The sequence below is a fragment of the Calypte anna genome, unplaced genomic scaffold (genome assembly GCF_003957555.1).
Source record: "Calypte anna isolate BGI_N300 unplaced genomic scaffold, bCalAnn1_v1.p scaffold_150_arrow_ctg1, whole genome shotgun sequence".
Classification (NCBI taxonomy): domain Eukaryota; kingdom Metazoa; phylum Chordata; class Aves; order Apodiformes; family Trochilidae; genus Calypte; species Calypte anna.
In genome coordinates, this window is record NW_022045451.1 from 37314 (window position 1) to 52712 (window position 15399).

At 50.1% G+C, this 15399-nt stretch overlaps 1 protein-coding gene across 1 annotated transcript; it reads right to left on the minus strand.

Annotated features, from left to right (window-relative positions):
• Positions 1-537: 537 nt before the first annotated feature.
• Positions 538-12626, minus strand: YTHDF2 (YTH N6-methyladenosine RNA binding protein 2). The gene is made up of 2 exons (XM_030468540.1): positions 11013-12626; positions 538-1653 (listed from the first exon to the last, which is right to left on the minus strand). Exons 1-2 carry the CDS (start codon positions 12585-12587, stop codon positions 1630-1632), a joined length of 1599 nt encoding a protein of 532 aa, XP_030324400.1. The 5' UTR covers positions 12588-12626; the 3' UTR covers positions 538-1629.
• Positions 12627-15399: the final 2773 nt, after the last annotated feature.

The window sequence follows — 15399 nt, forward strand, 5'->3', positions numbered from 1 at the left end:
GCAGCTGCTGGGTGGGAAGAGGGGAAAAGTTGGGCTCCCCAGGTGGATTTTCCACCCAAAGTGGGAAAAGCTGAGCTGGCTGCTTCCAGAAGTTTCCTCACCTGGGATTTCCCCCATGGAGAGATTTCCAACGTTTCCCTTGAGGATTCCTTGACAGCTCAACCTGCAGATTTGGGTTTTTTTTCTGGATCATTCAGAGGAAAACTTGGGGTGGTTGATTCCTTGACTTGGAGAAGTTTTCCCAGGGGATGGGAATGGCTGAATTTGAAAAAAAAAACCCAAATCATCCCTAACTTCCTCAGGAAAAAAAAGCCAAACAAAAAGGGGGAAGGAATCTCCCCCCAGTGAGGTCTCTGGACATCTCCCCACATCAAAGAGAGGGAAATAATCCTGAGGAAAATAAACCCTGGAAGGGCAGCAGGAGCCTGGCAGGTGGCAGCCCCCTCCTTCAAACCCTAAAACTTGAATTTTAAGGTTAATTTGAAGCAGGGAAAGGGAAGGTCCTGGGAGTGCTGGCAAGGGAGACACAAATGATGCTCAACAGGATCTTGCATTTATTATTGAGAAGTGATTAATGGGGAAAAGAAAGGCCCATTCCTCATTTGGCTTAACAAGAAACTGAAGAAACATTCACTACACATTTTACAATAGTTCTTGGTTGGGTTTCTTTTTTGGTTTTTGTGGTTTTTTTGTTTTTTTCCTTTTTTTTCTTTTTTTTTTTTGTCCAAAATTAATTTTTCCTGTAAACAAAACAAGTTATGGGTTTTTTTGTGTGTGTTTTTTTTCTTTTTTACAACCACTGTTCTCAGCTTTCAAATCCAAATTCATCCAGATTCCATCTGTAAATCCCTACAAGAACAGAACATTCCTTAGGATTCCTAGGAGCTGACTTTGGAGTAACAAAGGCTCAGAATAAAATGAAACCATCTTTTAAGACACAACCTCGTGGATAATTTCTGTTCAATTCTTCTTAGGCCAAAACCCCCCCAACTTCCTTGTAGAATTCCTCCTCTTCCAGACCAGGAGAGGGAAAGAAAACCCAAACAAAACCAAACCAAAAGTGACTCCACTTTTCGTGGTGGTTCTTACAACTCGGTGTGTTCCAAGTGCAAATGTCAAGGAGGCACCAGGGGGTGGGAGGGAGGGAGGGAGGGAAGTAGCAGGGTTTAAAAAGGAGAGAAAACCAAAAAAAAAAAACAACAAGAAAACCAGGCAGATGCCACTTACAGACCTGAAAATCCAAAAAAACAGAGTAAAAAGACAACAAAACCCAAAGCATATGCTCTGAAATCACAACCAAAGCCAAAAGAAAGGGACAGGTTTTTACCTATGCTCTACCTAGAAGGGATTTTTTTTGTTGGTTTTGTGTTTTTCAAGTCCTATGTCTTGTGAAATTCCAATATTTTTGTTTTCCTCCTTTTTCTTTTTTTTTCCTTTTAACCTGTGAGTTTGTAAGAGTCTTTTTTTTTTTTTTTTTTTTTTCCTTTGAAGTCACTGAAATGAAGAAAAAAAAAAAAAAAAGTCCTAATTCTCTCCAGGATATTTTTTTTTTCTTTTTTTTTCTTGCTTCTCTCTTGCAGGCAGCTGGGATGGGAGCTCTGCTGCAGTCTCTGGGGCAGGAATGGCCTTTTACTTGACACGGCCTTGACGTTCCTAGGGAGAAGAGAAGAAGGGTGTTAGGCAAGAGCAAACCCACTCACTGCTCCCCCCAGGACCTGTTCCCCCCTTAGGAAAAGCAGTTTTTTTTTCTCTTATCCAAGGTTTCCCAGCTCTTTTTCTTTCCTCCTGGCAGTTTCCTCTCCACAAGGAGAGAGGTGGCCAAGATGCTGCAAAGCTTGGGGTTTAACAGGAGAAAGAGGAAAAAGAAAAAAACCCATAAAATAAAATAAAACAGAACAAAAAACCCCCCCCCCACACACAAAGAACCCCACAAAACCCCTCCACACACACACAAAACCAAAAAACCACCCCAAAACAAAACCCCAACCAACCAAGAAGGAAAAAGGGAAGAATTGGTGAAAAAAAAGTGAGCTGAGATCACGGGCTTGCAACACCCCCAGGCAGAGAATCCTTCAGGTTGGGAAAGATCCTCAGGATCAGGGAGCCCAAGCATCATCCCTGCCCTACAAAACCACATCCCCCACCACCTGAGTGACCCTGGAGCACACCCAGGGCTGGGGACACCTCCATGAAGGGACCTGGCTGGAAACCAGCACAGCTCTGGGAGCAGGAGGGAGGAGCAGGCTCAGGGAGAACCCCCCTGAACTGGGGGGGAAGAAGCAGTGAGGACAAAGCTTGGGGTTCCTGGGGTTTTCCTTGGGGTTCCTGGGGTTCTTTGGGTCCTTGGGGTTCCTGGGGTTTTCCTTGGGGTTCCTGGGGTTTTCCTTGGGGTTCCTGGGGTTTTCCTTGGGGTTCCACATGAGGACATCCAAGCAGAGAGCATGGAATGGTTCTGGTTGGAAGAGACCTTGAGGATGAGCCAGGCCCAACCTTTGCTCAGCTCCAAGCTCAGGAATCCCAACATCTGCCAGGACTGAGACAGGAAAACCTCTCTGGAACCCTCCTGGAACCCAGAGCAGTTCCCAGCAATCCTGAGGTTGGATGCCACTGGGATTTCCCATCCCCTTGGTGTTCCTCAACCTCTCCCCTGATGCTGGAGGGACAAAGGGTCCAAACCAAGCCCTGGGTTGGGCTGAAGGGGCAGCACAGAACCAACCACTCAGTCTGAGTTTTGCTTGGAATTCCCAGAGAAGTTCTGCATGGAGTGGGGCTGAACAATCCCAAAGGGTTAAGAGGTGCTGCCCAACCCCATCCAAAGAGCCAATTCCAGACCATAGGACACCAACTCCAACAGCTCAAGGGCTCTGGGCTGCTGCTCCTCCCAACACAAGGAGGTCCCTGCAGCCCCTTAAGGCCACTGGGATGCTTTGTTCTGGCTCCCAGTTTGGTGGTGGAGCAGCCCTGAGATCCCAGCTCCATCCCAAAGCCAGCCCTGCAGGAGGTGCTGCCTGGCAGAGCCAGAAGATGTTGGTTCCCCCTGGTAAATCCAAGAATTTGTCTCTGGGAAGCTCTGATCCCAGGCTAGCAGCATCACCAGCCAGGGATTCTTACAAAGCTTCCCAAAAAACCCAAACCTTGGAATCCAGCTCAAACCAAGAGCCCAGGGTTTGGTGGCCCCACGTGGATGTGTGCACAAACCCAGAGGCTTCAGCACCATTCCCAGGAATCACAAGATGGAATCAGCCACCCATGAAGGTTGGCAAAGCCCTCTAAGGTCAGCCAGCCCAACCATCAACCCAGCTGAACCATGTCCCCAAGTGCCACCTCCACATGTCCTGCAGGAGCTGCCTGGCCAAGGGTCCCCTCTGGGACACTCTGCACAGATTTCTGCTTGGGGAGAGGGATGGGATGAAGGCACAAACTCTTTTCAAGGGTATTTAACCCCACAGAACTCAACAATTCTCTTCCCCAACCCTGCTGCAGATGCTCTTTGTCATTAAAAAGAGAAAAAAACCACAAAAAAATCCAAACCAAACAAAAAAACCCAAACCAAACCCAAGAGGAAAAAGAAAAACTGCAGTGGGGGGAAACCCAAAGGCAGATTGGAACATGGGATGAGCTGAGCTGACTGCCAGGTTCAACCTCCCCCCACCTCCCCTTGGTGTCCTGGGTGGGCTGCAGGTGGTGTACAGAAACCCCAGTGGCACCTCCACCCCCAGCACTCTGGAGTTCTGCTCCTTTCCAGCACACAGGAGAGCTGGAAAAGGGCCAGGAAGGAGAAGGATGGGTGAAGGACACAGGGGTTTCATCTGCTCTGGTTCTCCAGCCTGAAGAGAGACAACTGAGCAGGGATGGAGGAGCAGAGCCAGCAGGGAGAACACTGGAGTGCTCCCCATCTTTTCCAGCAGAAGAACAAGGGAATGTCACACCAGGCACTCAAAGCCATCCCAAAGGATGTGGTTTCCTTCACACAACATGGAATTAAGCTCAAGAAGTTGAGCATAAGAACCCCAGGATGCTGGGGGTGCTCAGGGAACGGAGCAAGGATGAGAAGTCAGGAGGTGCTCAAGGCAAAGAAACATCCTCTGGGTCTCATAAAATTCCTGAGCCACAAACTGGGAAAGGAAGGAAAAGCTTCAGAGATGAATAAATACACACTTAATAATATTTGCACTGCCCTTACAGGTATCAGCTCTTCATCACTTTGTTATTTGCTGCACAAAGAGCATTTTCCTTGGAAAAAGAGAGCAAGGATGTTCAAGGAAATGCCCCAGCAGCTCCCAGGGATGCAGAATTCCACCAGGCAGGGGCTGCTCCACTTCTGGTGTTTGGGGCTCAAGCTGCACCTCCATGCCAAGGCAGGAGAAATGCTTCAAGCTACAAGAAAACCTCACAGCCCTCTGTATTGTGGGAGGACAAGAGCTCTATTTACCTCCTTCTGTCAACCATGAAGAGCTGGATGCACAAAAGCTGAAGTAAAAAAGCCAACACTCCCCAGAGCTCTCTGTGTGCACCCTCATTTTCTTGCCACTCAAACAGGGACAAGAAAGAAGGATTCCCTGGAACTCAGTTTTACATTTCAAATGGGTTTTGTCCTTCCTTTAAACATCTGAACCTACAGGGAAGCTGGGGAGGGGCTTTTTAGGGTGTCAAGGATAGGACGTGGGGGAATGGATTCAAAGCAGAGGAGGGGAGATTTAGATTGGATGTTGGGAAGGGTGGTGAGACCCTGGCACAGGTGTCCAGAGAGGTGGTGGGAGCCCCATCCATCCCTGGAGGTTTTTATGCTCAGGTTGGATGGGGCTCTGAGCATCCTGAGCTGTGGGAAGGGAAGGGTTGGAACTGGATGAGCTTAAAGGTCCCTTCCAAGCCTGAAAATTCCATGACTCTACATCAAGAATGTGGCACTGGACTCAGCAGTGCTCCCAAAGCAAATGAGGGCTGCAGGGGTTTGTCCAGGTGCTGATGGGAACCTCTCTGAAGTCACTTCCCAGGAGGTGGCATCACCAGAGCTGAGGGAGCAGAACCAGCAGAACCTTCCCCTTGGGGACAGGGACAGGAACTCCAGTGCTGGGGTTTCTGTCCCCACCCCAAGATGAGAAACAAGAAGCACTTTTCTGCCACCTTCATCTCAGTCTTCCAAAGTGGTCCTGACATCACCAGCAACAGCTCTGCAGTTAACCACAGACTGAAAAAAACCCCAAAATCTCAGCCTTGTCCTTTTAATATTAATAATAATAATTAAAAACTATGAATTCTAACAATATGGCAGCAGAAATGCAGCCTCCATTTGCTAGTGACTGAAGAATGGGCTTACACCACCCAAATGTTTATTATTAACTGCTCCCACACACTGGGACACGACTGTGACACAATTAAAAAGCCACAGACTGGGCACTGACTCACTGGAAGGAGCCACAATCAGCTCTCTGTCCCAGCCAGCAGCTGGGACAATGACAAAAGCCCTTGAAAACAGAGCCTTTTCCAGGGTAACTCTGCCACAGGCAGAGCAGGGCTGGCTGGGGGTGCTCAGCACCACTGGGGAGCTGCTGGATGAAGTCCCAGAGCTGGGAGGACAATTGCCACCAGGTACAAACCAGGAATATCCAGGGAAATGAAAGGACTCCAATAACTGCAGCAGAAACCATCAGACTGTGCAGAGGAGGAAGGTTCCTACAGGAATAATCCTCAGGGAATGCTTTCCAGGAGAGGGGGAAGAAGAAAGCAGCTTTTTCCAGAGCTAAAGCAGTGTTGCAGATCTAGATTTTGGTGAAGAACAAGTAAAGGACACTGTGCAGGAAGCTGTTCCTCACTTAGCAAATGTGCTTCAACAGTTTTCCTGGGATTCTAATGAAGGATTAGGTCTTGTCACCCAGAAAACCAAAGAGGACCTCACTCTGGTGCTGGCACTGAGCAAAACCATCTGGCAAATACTTCATCTTCCAAGGAAAAGTACTTCTGGAAAAAGCAGCTGTTAATAAACTCTCCCTTCCAGACAAGTCCTGTGTGGGCAGCTGTGTCACCAAAGTGCTTGGAAAAGCCACAGCTTGTGACATCTCCCCCTCTCCCTGCTCCTACCAAGCCCTCCCTGGGGTTTCCAGGGAGCTGCCAGCCACACAGATGCAATTCCAGCTCCCTTGTTGAAGGAGGAACAAAGTGGGGTTTGTTTTTAAGCCATTCAACTGGAGTCATTAGTATGGTGAGAATGAATGCAATTAACATATTGATAAGCAGCAGCTCAGGGCTGCACCTGGGACCTGAAATCCCCCAGCCAAGGAAAGAAAAAACCTGGGTGGGAGTGGGCAAAGAGCTTTGCTCACCCCTTGTGGGCAACAAGTGAGTGGGGAATAAAATCCCACTGCTCAGACCTGGAAAAAGGTGGAAACACCTCCTCATGGCAGGTGGCCCATGAACTGAAACCCTGGAGAAACAACCTGAGACAGCTCCTTGGATCAGCTTCAACCAGGCAGCTTTTTTTTAGCATCCTGTATTGAAAAAAAAAAAAAAAAAATCTTTTAAAGGCAGCTAAGGAGATGTCAGCAGGGAGAGGCAGGGCTGTGAGGCACCAGGGCTTGCTCTGCCATCACCCCACTTCCATTCCAATTGCAGGGAAAGGGCTCCCAGCTGCTCCTGTTTTAGGGATGGGGAAACACAGTCCCCCCCCTCTTAGAGCAGGAAAAAAAAAAAGGATTAAAGCACCAGGCAGATCTAAGCTTTTCCTTACCCCTCCTGGTTTTTCTTTTTCCTGCCTTGAAACAAAGCTAAAAGAACCCAAGAAAACACACAGAAGGTTGGTGAGGGTTTTGCAGTGCTGGTTGAAAACTATCCAAAGCATAAAGTGCTCCTGAGGTGACAGAGCCCAAACCAAGACACCAGAACAAGCAATTTCTGCTTCCTCTGCTCCTGGGCAAATCCATGAGCATGGACACAGCCAGCCTGGATTTGAAAAGGTCCTGGAAATCAACTGGAAGTGTTTGCATTGCTGAACAGCAGAGGGTATTTCTTGACAGCAAGGAATTCTCTCCATCCGTGCAGGAACTTCCCCGTTTGGATTTGGAGCAGAAAAAGCAAACAGCCTTGGGCTCAGGGGGTGAAAGGAAATGTGAGAGTGCCAGGGCTGATCCCTGCCTGTCAGAGGAAACAGGAGGCTCTGCCTGGGATGTGTGGCTCCAGGAATATTGATTGTCCTGTTGGGACACTGAAGGCAGGAAAAAAATTGCAGCAGTAGCCAGAGGGTCTGGAAGAGGGGGTGGAAGCAGTGCCAGCCCTGCCCTAGGAAATGGGGTTAGGGAGAGAAAAAAGCTTTCCAAAATCCAGCAGGAAACCTTCCTTCCTGAGAGCAGCTGGGACACAGTCTGCCCATTTCAAACAGGCTCAGAACAGCTCCCAGTTAGCCCTAAAATCATATTTTCCAAGGGGGGCAGTGCCATTTGCAGTGAGGAATCCTCCTTGAGCCAGCACTCAGTGTCAGCTGAGACCTAAAGCAGCACATTGCAGGAAAGGAGAGCTCCAAGCTGGAGAATCATTCCTCTGTTTCCAGGCTGGGAGCCCTCAGCATGAAAAAAAAGAAAGAAAAAAACCAACCCCAACCACCCACCCCATCCTGCACAGCTCATCCTGACTCAACACCCACCCAAATCCCAAAGTGTCTTCTAGCAGCTCCAAACAACTGAGCACTCTGAGAGGGACAGCACAGGAGCTTTCCTGCCTAAAAATCCTTGCAGCCTGCAAGAAGCCCAACTCTGGGCAAAGCAAGGGGAGGAAGAACCAAGATAAACTTTCCTTTTTCAAGGAAGTTGCTTTTTAAAGCAAAGATTAAACAGGGAAGAAGCTGGTGAGCTGCTCAACCATTCAAGCAGCTGTGGGTTTCCACAGGTCCTCAACTGTCACTGGCAGTCAGGGAAGGATTCTTTTTAGCCCTGAAAATCCAAACCTTTAAGAAAACCTGAAGCAAGACACTCAGAAGAAATGGAGATAAATCTCTGAGGCCAAGATGGGCCCAGGCAGCAGCAAAGGACAAGTGATTTCAGTGTTTTCAGTTCTCTCCTCCCCTTCAGCAGCCCTAAGGGAACAGCCTGAGCACCAAGCAAAGCATTTCTCATATCATTTCTTGGAACTATTTTAAGGAATTCAGAAGAAGTGACTAACAGTGAGAAATATAAAAGAATATTCACGAGTTCCCAGACTTTCACAAGAGCTCATCCATCTGCTGGGGCAGCCAGCAGGAATCCAACTGCAAATCAGACCAAGTTTTGGAGTTGGGAGCCAAGTGAAACAATTGCAGCTTGCTAGAAGTTCAAACCATGCCAATCCTTGAGACATTCAAGCTTCAAGGAACAGGAATGCACAACATTAACATATCCCAGCCATCCAAAGGCTGGTGGCAGGGACAAAGAGCTGGGAGCAATGGGATTGCCCCCAAGACAAAAGCAGCTTGACAGAGCCCAGGCAGGGAGCTGGGCCACCAGCTGCTGCCAGAGCAGCACTTTTAACTTCCCAGTGTCTCAGCTCTGGTTTCTAAGAGATTTTTTTAAGCCTGGTGATTCCCTGAGATGCTTCAAGGCAGCCACTGCATGGATTGGGTTCTGGGTTTGGGCTTTTTTTTTTAACCACCTGCAGTCCCAGGGTAACCATCAGCATTCCCTCCAGAAAAAAACCCAAAAAACCAACAACTATCCCACCCTTTGAGCAAAACCCAACTGTTTCTCACTCAAACCATCAAGGAGCAGCAACAGAAACCTCAAGCATCCTCAGGGCTGCAGCAATCAGCACCCGAGGAGGTCAAAATCTTTGCTGAAATGAAGACCAAATCCTCCCTGGTGGATTGAACCAAATCCTCCCTGGTGGATTGAACCAAATCCTCCCTGGTGGATTGAACCAAATCCTCCCTGGTGGATTGAACCAAATCCTCCCTGGTGGATTTTCCAGCCCTGAGTGAGTCAATGGCAAAAAGCAAAACCTCAACTGCAGAGCTGGGAAGCTCCCTCCTCCAGTTTGAACTCCAGGGACACCTGAGTGAAGTTTCCTTTGCAAAAAAGAAACCTTTCCCCATCAACTTCTCTTTGAATCAGCTCCGAGGTCCCTGAGCAGGGAGGTGCTGGTCCTGCTGCTCCATCAGCTGCTGCTCCTGCCCCTCAGGGGCCAGCAGGTCCCAGGGGGGGCTGAAGCAAGCAGGAGGCTTGGGAATACACCAGGACAGAGGGGGTTATGGTTTTAAGGCAACTAAGCTGTATTTTTGTAGTATCTTCCCCTGATCTTCCACAGAGCTGCTCTGTCCACTTCTCTCTACCTTCCTCCCCCCCTCTGTTGCTCTCCTTTCAGCTTCCACCCCCCCAGAATGAACTCATCCATCCAACCTCCACCTTCACTCTTTCCCTGGAGCCTTCCCACTCTGAGCTCTGCCCCTCTCCCCCCCTCCAAACTTCCTCCCTAAAGCCCCATCTGGAGCACCCTAAGGTGTCCTGCACAGCCTAAAGTCCTGATTGCATCCCAAAAGTTGGTCAGGAAAAGAGAAATCATCACCTCAGGACAGGCTGGAACAATTTGAGGATGTCAAGTCACATAAAATACTCAAGTTCTCACAGAAATCAAGTTCACACCTCCCCATTTTGCAGTGGTTTCTCCCCCTGTACAGATTTACTTCCAGCACTGGAAGTGCTCAGGTATCAGCTGGAATCACCTTTGTGCCCAGGTGATACCTTTTATCCAGACAATGCTCCAAATAAATAAAAAAAAAAAGAGACATAAAACATTTAGAACTGCATTCAGTGCTGTGGGGAGCAGCTGCAGCTCCTGCTTCAGGTCTTTAACTGTTGGGTGGAAAATTCCCCACTGCTGAAACTAAAAAGAAGCTGGTCAGAGAAGCTGGCAGACCCTCAGAGCACTAATGCTAATAATCTTAATTACTTTTTGATCCAAGCAAGATCCCCAGGGTGGGGAAAGTCTGCCACAGGTGACTTCAACACAGCTGCACCCCGGGAAGGTTTCTTGTCTGAGGGAAATCCTGGCTGCCCCATCCCTGGCAGAGGTTCCAAGCCAGGTTGGATGGGGCTTGGAGCACCCTGGGCTGTGGGAAGGGTCCCTGGATTATCCAGGGGGGACTGGATGAGCTTTAAGGTCCCCTCCAGCCCAAACCCTTCCATGATTCCCTGCTGATTAAGTCAAGGAGCATTAATTATGTTTGCCTCATCCCTGGAAGCTTTCATGGACACCTTGGATGGGGCTTGGAGCACCCTGGGCTGTGGGAGGTGTCCCTGCCCATGGCAGGGGTGGCACTGGGGGAGCTTTAAGGTCCCTTCTAACCCAAAGCAGCCTGGGATTCTGATTCTGTGATTCAAGGCCCACTCCTCACTGAATTTTGGGCAGAGTTTGCAATGAGCAACCCTCCTGGTAAGCAATCAATGACAAGAGGAGACTTGGAGCTGACAGAGCCAAGCTGTAGGTGGGTGGTGCCACCACAGCCCACCAGCTCCAAACACAGCCCAGGAGGAACAGAACCACCAGGGAGAGGACAAGGAGTCACAGACTGAAATGGGAGTGAGGGGGGCTGAGGTTGGGCACCAGACAAAGCCTTTTAACAGGAAGGGTAATTAAGCGTGGGACTGGACTGCCTGGGGTGGGGGGGGGTGTGACAGGAACTGCTGCTCCTGAAGGTTTGACAAGCAGTGGGAAACATCTGTCACACTGACCCCACGTTGGGGAGGGGGTGGATGAGCTGGCTGTTCAATCTCCCAGCTCCAACAACTCCCTGAACCCCCCACTCATCTCCCTGCTTCACACTGTTCCCATCCAGGAGGTGATGACAGCACAGAAATCAAACAGAGCAGGAGAAGGGGGAGGCTGGTCCAGAGCAGAGGGTACTGATGGACCCCTCACCCTGCTCTGCACCCACTCCCACCCCAAAGAGGGGTTGCAGGTTCCACACTAGCTAGCCAAAAGGCCACCTGATGGCCACCAAGTTCTCTCCTCCACCTCCTGCCCCTCCAGGCTGAGACAAGACACACAACTTTTACCTTTTTAACGTTTTCCTCCTCCTCTTGGCGTTTCTCATAGTGTGAGAAGTCATCAAAGATGGAGGTGGTGTGCTTGTAGGTGGCAATGATTTTCAACACCTGCTTAGCCTTTTCCAGAGGCACCTCCTGAGTGTCCCTGGAGTTGGTGACGGGTTTGTTCTCGTTGTTCTCCAGGCGGATGTGCCGCAGTTGGCTGTTGGGAACGTCCTTGACAAAAATCCACCTGACATCAAAACGTCCCTTCCATTTGTCCTGGGACCACACCCCTGCACACGTGTTGTAGTCCACAGCAGATTTCATTTCTGCCACCCCACAGAAGTGCCCACTGCCATTGACACTGAAGAGTAAGTACAGGGGCCCCTTCCCGTTGAGGGAGCGGTAGGCAGTGTCCAGTCTCTTGTTGCCGTGCTCCGTGCTGCACCAGATGTTGTATTTGATGGACCTGTGGATATCATCCTCAGAGTAACTCTTGATGATGAAAACCCGGCCGTGTTTTGGGTTCCAATCGAAATCCTTGGGGTTGTAATTGTTGAGAGACCTCAACTTCTCCAGGACCGGATGAGGTTCCGAATGAGCGGTCCCGGGGCTGCCCTGGGACTGTCCCCCCCCGGGTCCCTCCACTCCGTTCTGGCTGAACCCGTTGCCTCGGTTCCGAGGGGCCACCCAACGGGTGGGCTGAGCTGCTGGCTGGGGGGTGGGCAGCTGGGTGGCTTGAGGGGGTGGTGGGGGCAGTGCTGGGGGCTGCTGCCCACCGGGTGCCTGGGCCACGGCCACGGGTGGGCTGGTGTGGAGCTGTTGGGCCCCGGGTTGGGGGGAGCCCTGGGTGGGCTGCTGAGCCATGGTCTGAACTAAAGCTTGGGAGGGGGCTTTGGCCACTGGGCCTTTGTTATCCCAAGTCCCAATATCCATGTTGTGTTTGATGGGAGGAGGAGGGAGGCTGGAGCTCGCCATCCCATTCTTGGTCTTCAGCTTGGGCTGCTGCTTGGCAGGTTTGCTGGCAATGTCAGCCCAGGAGGTTGGTTTGGGAGGAGCGATGGTGGCCGGGGGCAGCCCGGTGGAAGCCACCATGTTACTGGTGATGGATCCACTCCCCACGGCAGAACCCACCACTTTGGGGACGCTGTTGGCCACCTCTGTGCTCCCCAGCTTGAGAGCAGCCATCCCTTGGTCGATGGTGTTCATGCCAGGAGCTTTGTTGAGGGGTTCATTAGCAAAGGCTGATTGCCCATCGATCATGGCTCCCCCCAAGGAGCTGGGGGCGTAGGCATAGCTGCTGCTGTAGCCAGAGCTTTGAGTGGATTGTCCCTGAGAACTGTTATTCCCCCAAGCTGAGAAGTCAATCCCACTTGGGAAGAAGTTAAAGCCGTGCTGCCCCAGGAAGGGGGTGCTGCCAAGAGCCCCTGGCTGCCCAAACATGGCATCTGGGAGGAAATGGGGCTCCCCGTTGCTCAGCTGTCCGTAGGAGGTCAGGTAGGGCATGGGGGGATCCCCCCCCGTGGACCAGGCAGCTTCACCTAAGGAGTAGGAGAATCCAATGGAAGGGCTGTAGTAGTTTGGTAAGTAGGAATCAGACATTGCAGTGTAGGCATTGTTCTGTGAGGAGAAAAAAAATAAGATAAAACAAACAACAAAAAAAAAAACCACAAGAAGCACCCCAAAAATAAAATAAAATAAAATGAGCACTTAACAGTTCCGAGGAGTTGAACAAATTCCAAGGGATGGGGGAATAATCTGCCCCACCCCACCCCTACCTGAGGGCTGGGCAGATAAACAGGCCCAGCCTTGAAACACCTTCTTTTGTTAGAAGTGCTCCCAAAACTCTCCCCTTGCCAGGAGGATTAAACACAAAACCTGAGCAAGCTTCCCACGGCCAGACGGGCACCCAGGGTGTTCCCAGAGCTCCTGCTCAGGCTCAGCATCCAACTACAAACTTCTCCTTTTGGTAGCTACAACCAAAAAAAGCTTTTCTGGCCTGGGGAAGCTGAGTTTTGTTGTTGGAAGGGAAAGGAAGAAGAGAAAAGTGGAATATGAAGGGAAAAGAAAAAAAGAAAAAAGAGATTTGCCAAAACAAAGAATGTCCCTGCCTGCCCCAATCCTTCTCTCAACCTTATTACCCTCAATTTCAAGTTTAAATACTGCAAGAATCTGGAAGCAAACAGTTAAATTTCAAGGCTCATCCTCAAAACACAAAGTGCTGCAGTGCTGTGGGCACAGACTGAACAAAAATGTACCTGAAAAGGGGGAGTGATGGAAGAGGAGCCTTGGAGAGCAGCACAGCAAAGCAGGCTTGGGATTTGGGGAAAAAAAAAGCTGTTCCCTGGCTTGGCCTCTCCTTTTAACACCCAAGTAGCCTTTAGGTCAGGGAAAGAAAGGCCTCATTCTGCAATTAGGGAGCTCTCAGCAAGATTTGTTTGCATGGAAAAGCAGCTGTGGCTCTGCATGCAAACCAACTCCACCTGGGGGCAGAGGACATTGGCACCCAGAGATTGGGACCTGGGTGCAGGGAACCTCCTGCTCTCCACACCAGCCCAAGGCAGGAGAGATCCAAGTCAGGTTTCCTGGTGAAAAGTTTGGCTGGCAGCAAGTTCTACTCCTTTTTTTTGTTTTTAATTGTTGTTGTTGTTAAATCAGGTTCTCACGTGGCAGCTGAGGCTCCCAGAGGACTTTGTGCCACCCTGAGGTGGCTCTGGCACCTTCCAGAAAGAGCTGGTTTGTTTCTCTCCACCTTCCACTGAGTGAGAGGAAAGCAAAAGGTCTGGGGTGAAGTCAGCCTGGAGTTACCAGAATTAAGAGGAAAAATTCAGCAGCAGGTGTTCAGAGACAAAGTTGGGTTGGTGGTGTGGAACTGGAAAGGTTCTGGGGGTTCTGCATGGTGTGGATGCACTAAAACTCTCTCCAGGCTTCTTGTTTTCCCAAAAGGGTCCCAAAAAGCAAGGAACAAAACTAATTCTTACCCAGGGTAATCATTTTAACTGAGGAAACTCAGCCCCAACCCAACAAAAAGTGTCTGTGGGATCTGTCCAACAGCACCAAGGCTGCCACTGCCTCGTTTGTAAAGCAAATGAAGACACTTCAAACAAGAAATGATTATTTGGAACTGACAAAAACAACAATCCCCTCAATTAGAAAGCTAAAAACCATCCTGGGCTGGGAAGGAGCTTTAATGAATGGACCAGGAACAAACCAGCACATCCCCAAAACCTGGAGCCTGCAGGCTTTTCCCTCATGAAGCACATCCCTGGCACATGTCCCTTTGTCACCTCAAAGCATTTCCTGACATTCTGAGCAGCTCCAGGAGCTGTTTTACCCCTGTTTTACCCCAGCCTGGAGGGAGCTGCCACCTGCAGAGGTTTCCCCAGGGCCTCCCCTGGTGAGGAGGGAGCAGAGGAGTCACCCAGCTGAGCACTGCCTGCTCTGAGGGGGCTGGGACCCCCCCACCCCCTGAGCAGCAACCAAACCAAACAGCTCTGCCTCTTCCCCCTCTCCCATCACTAAGGCTTTTCCTACAGTTATTTCCTCCAATTTACTCTCCCTCTTCCCCTTGGAGCCCAAGCAGGGTTTAAGCTCCTTGTTGCTGTTGAGCTTTTGGGGTTTTTTGGTTTGTTTTGGGTTTTGGTTTGGTTTGTGTGGGGTTTTTTAGGTTTTTTGTTTTTTTTTTTGAACTGTTGAATAATCCCTCCCTGCAAATCCCTCCCTTCCCAGCTGGAAAACACACAAGCACCTCATCCCCCAGGCTGATGAGTTGGTTATTCCCACCTGGAACAGCAGCTCCTGAAGGAAAAGCCACCCAAATTTCCCAAGGGGTGACCTCCTGCTCATGGGGAGAGCTCAAAGAGTGAGCCCAGAACCCACTGGGGTTACTGGGAGGCACTGGGATGCACCTGCAGCTCCCTTTCCCTGCAGAAAGGAGGTGCAGGCTTTGCTCCCTCACACCAGAACCAGGAGCCCCTTGAGGTTTGGGTCCTGTTCTCCCAAGCAAGGCAGGAGGGGGAGGAACTGAGAGGAAATCACCCCAAAAAGCTTCAGTCCAAGTGAACAGAGTGATTTTCCCTCCCTCCCTCCCTCTGGAGCAGCAGCTCTGCTCCATCCACCTCCTGGGCCTGCCCCACACACTTCCTGATTTTTAAAATGTATTTTTTGAGCAGTTTTCCAAACCAAAAAAAAAAAACCCTCTAAAGATTCAGAAGTTCCTCACCAAAGCTGCAAAAAGGGGGAAAACATCCTGGTGCTTCTGAGGCTGCAGCAACTTCCCTGCTCCTGAGGAGATTTACTTGGCAGGAAGAGCATCCCCAGGCAGAAAAAGCTGGAAATTGGGGATTTAAACTTCTGGGATAGGAAAAAAAGTCCCATGAAATGCTAGCTAGCAGAGAAGGAGCTGCTTTTATCC

Bases quoted from the DNA above. Each gene is read 5' to 3' on its own strand.
- YTHDF2 (XM_030468540.1), bottom strand. From the start codon at position 12,587: ATGTCTGATTCCTACTTACCAAACTACTACAGCCCTTCCATTGGATTC. The intron at 1,654-11,012 runs GTAAAAGTTGTG...TCTTCTCCCTAG, and splicing joins AGGAGGAAAACGTTAAAAAG to GAACGTCAAGGCCGTGTCAA.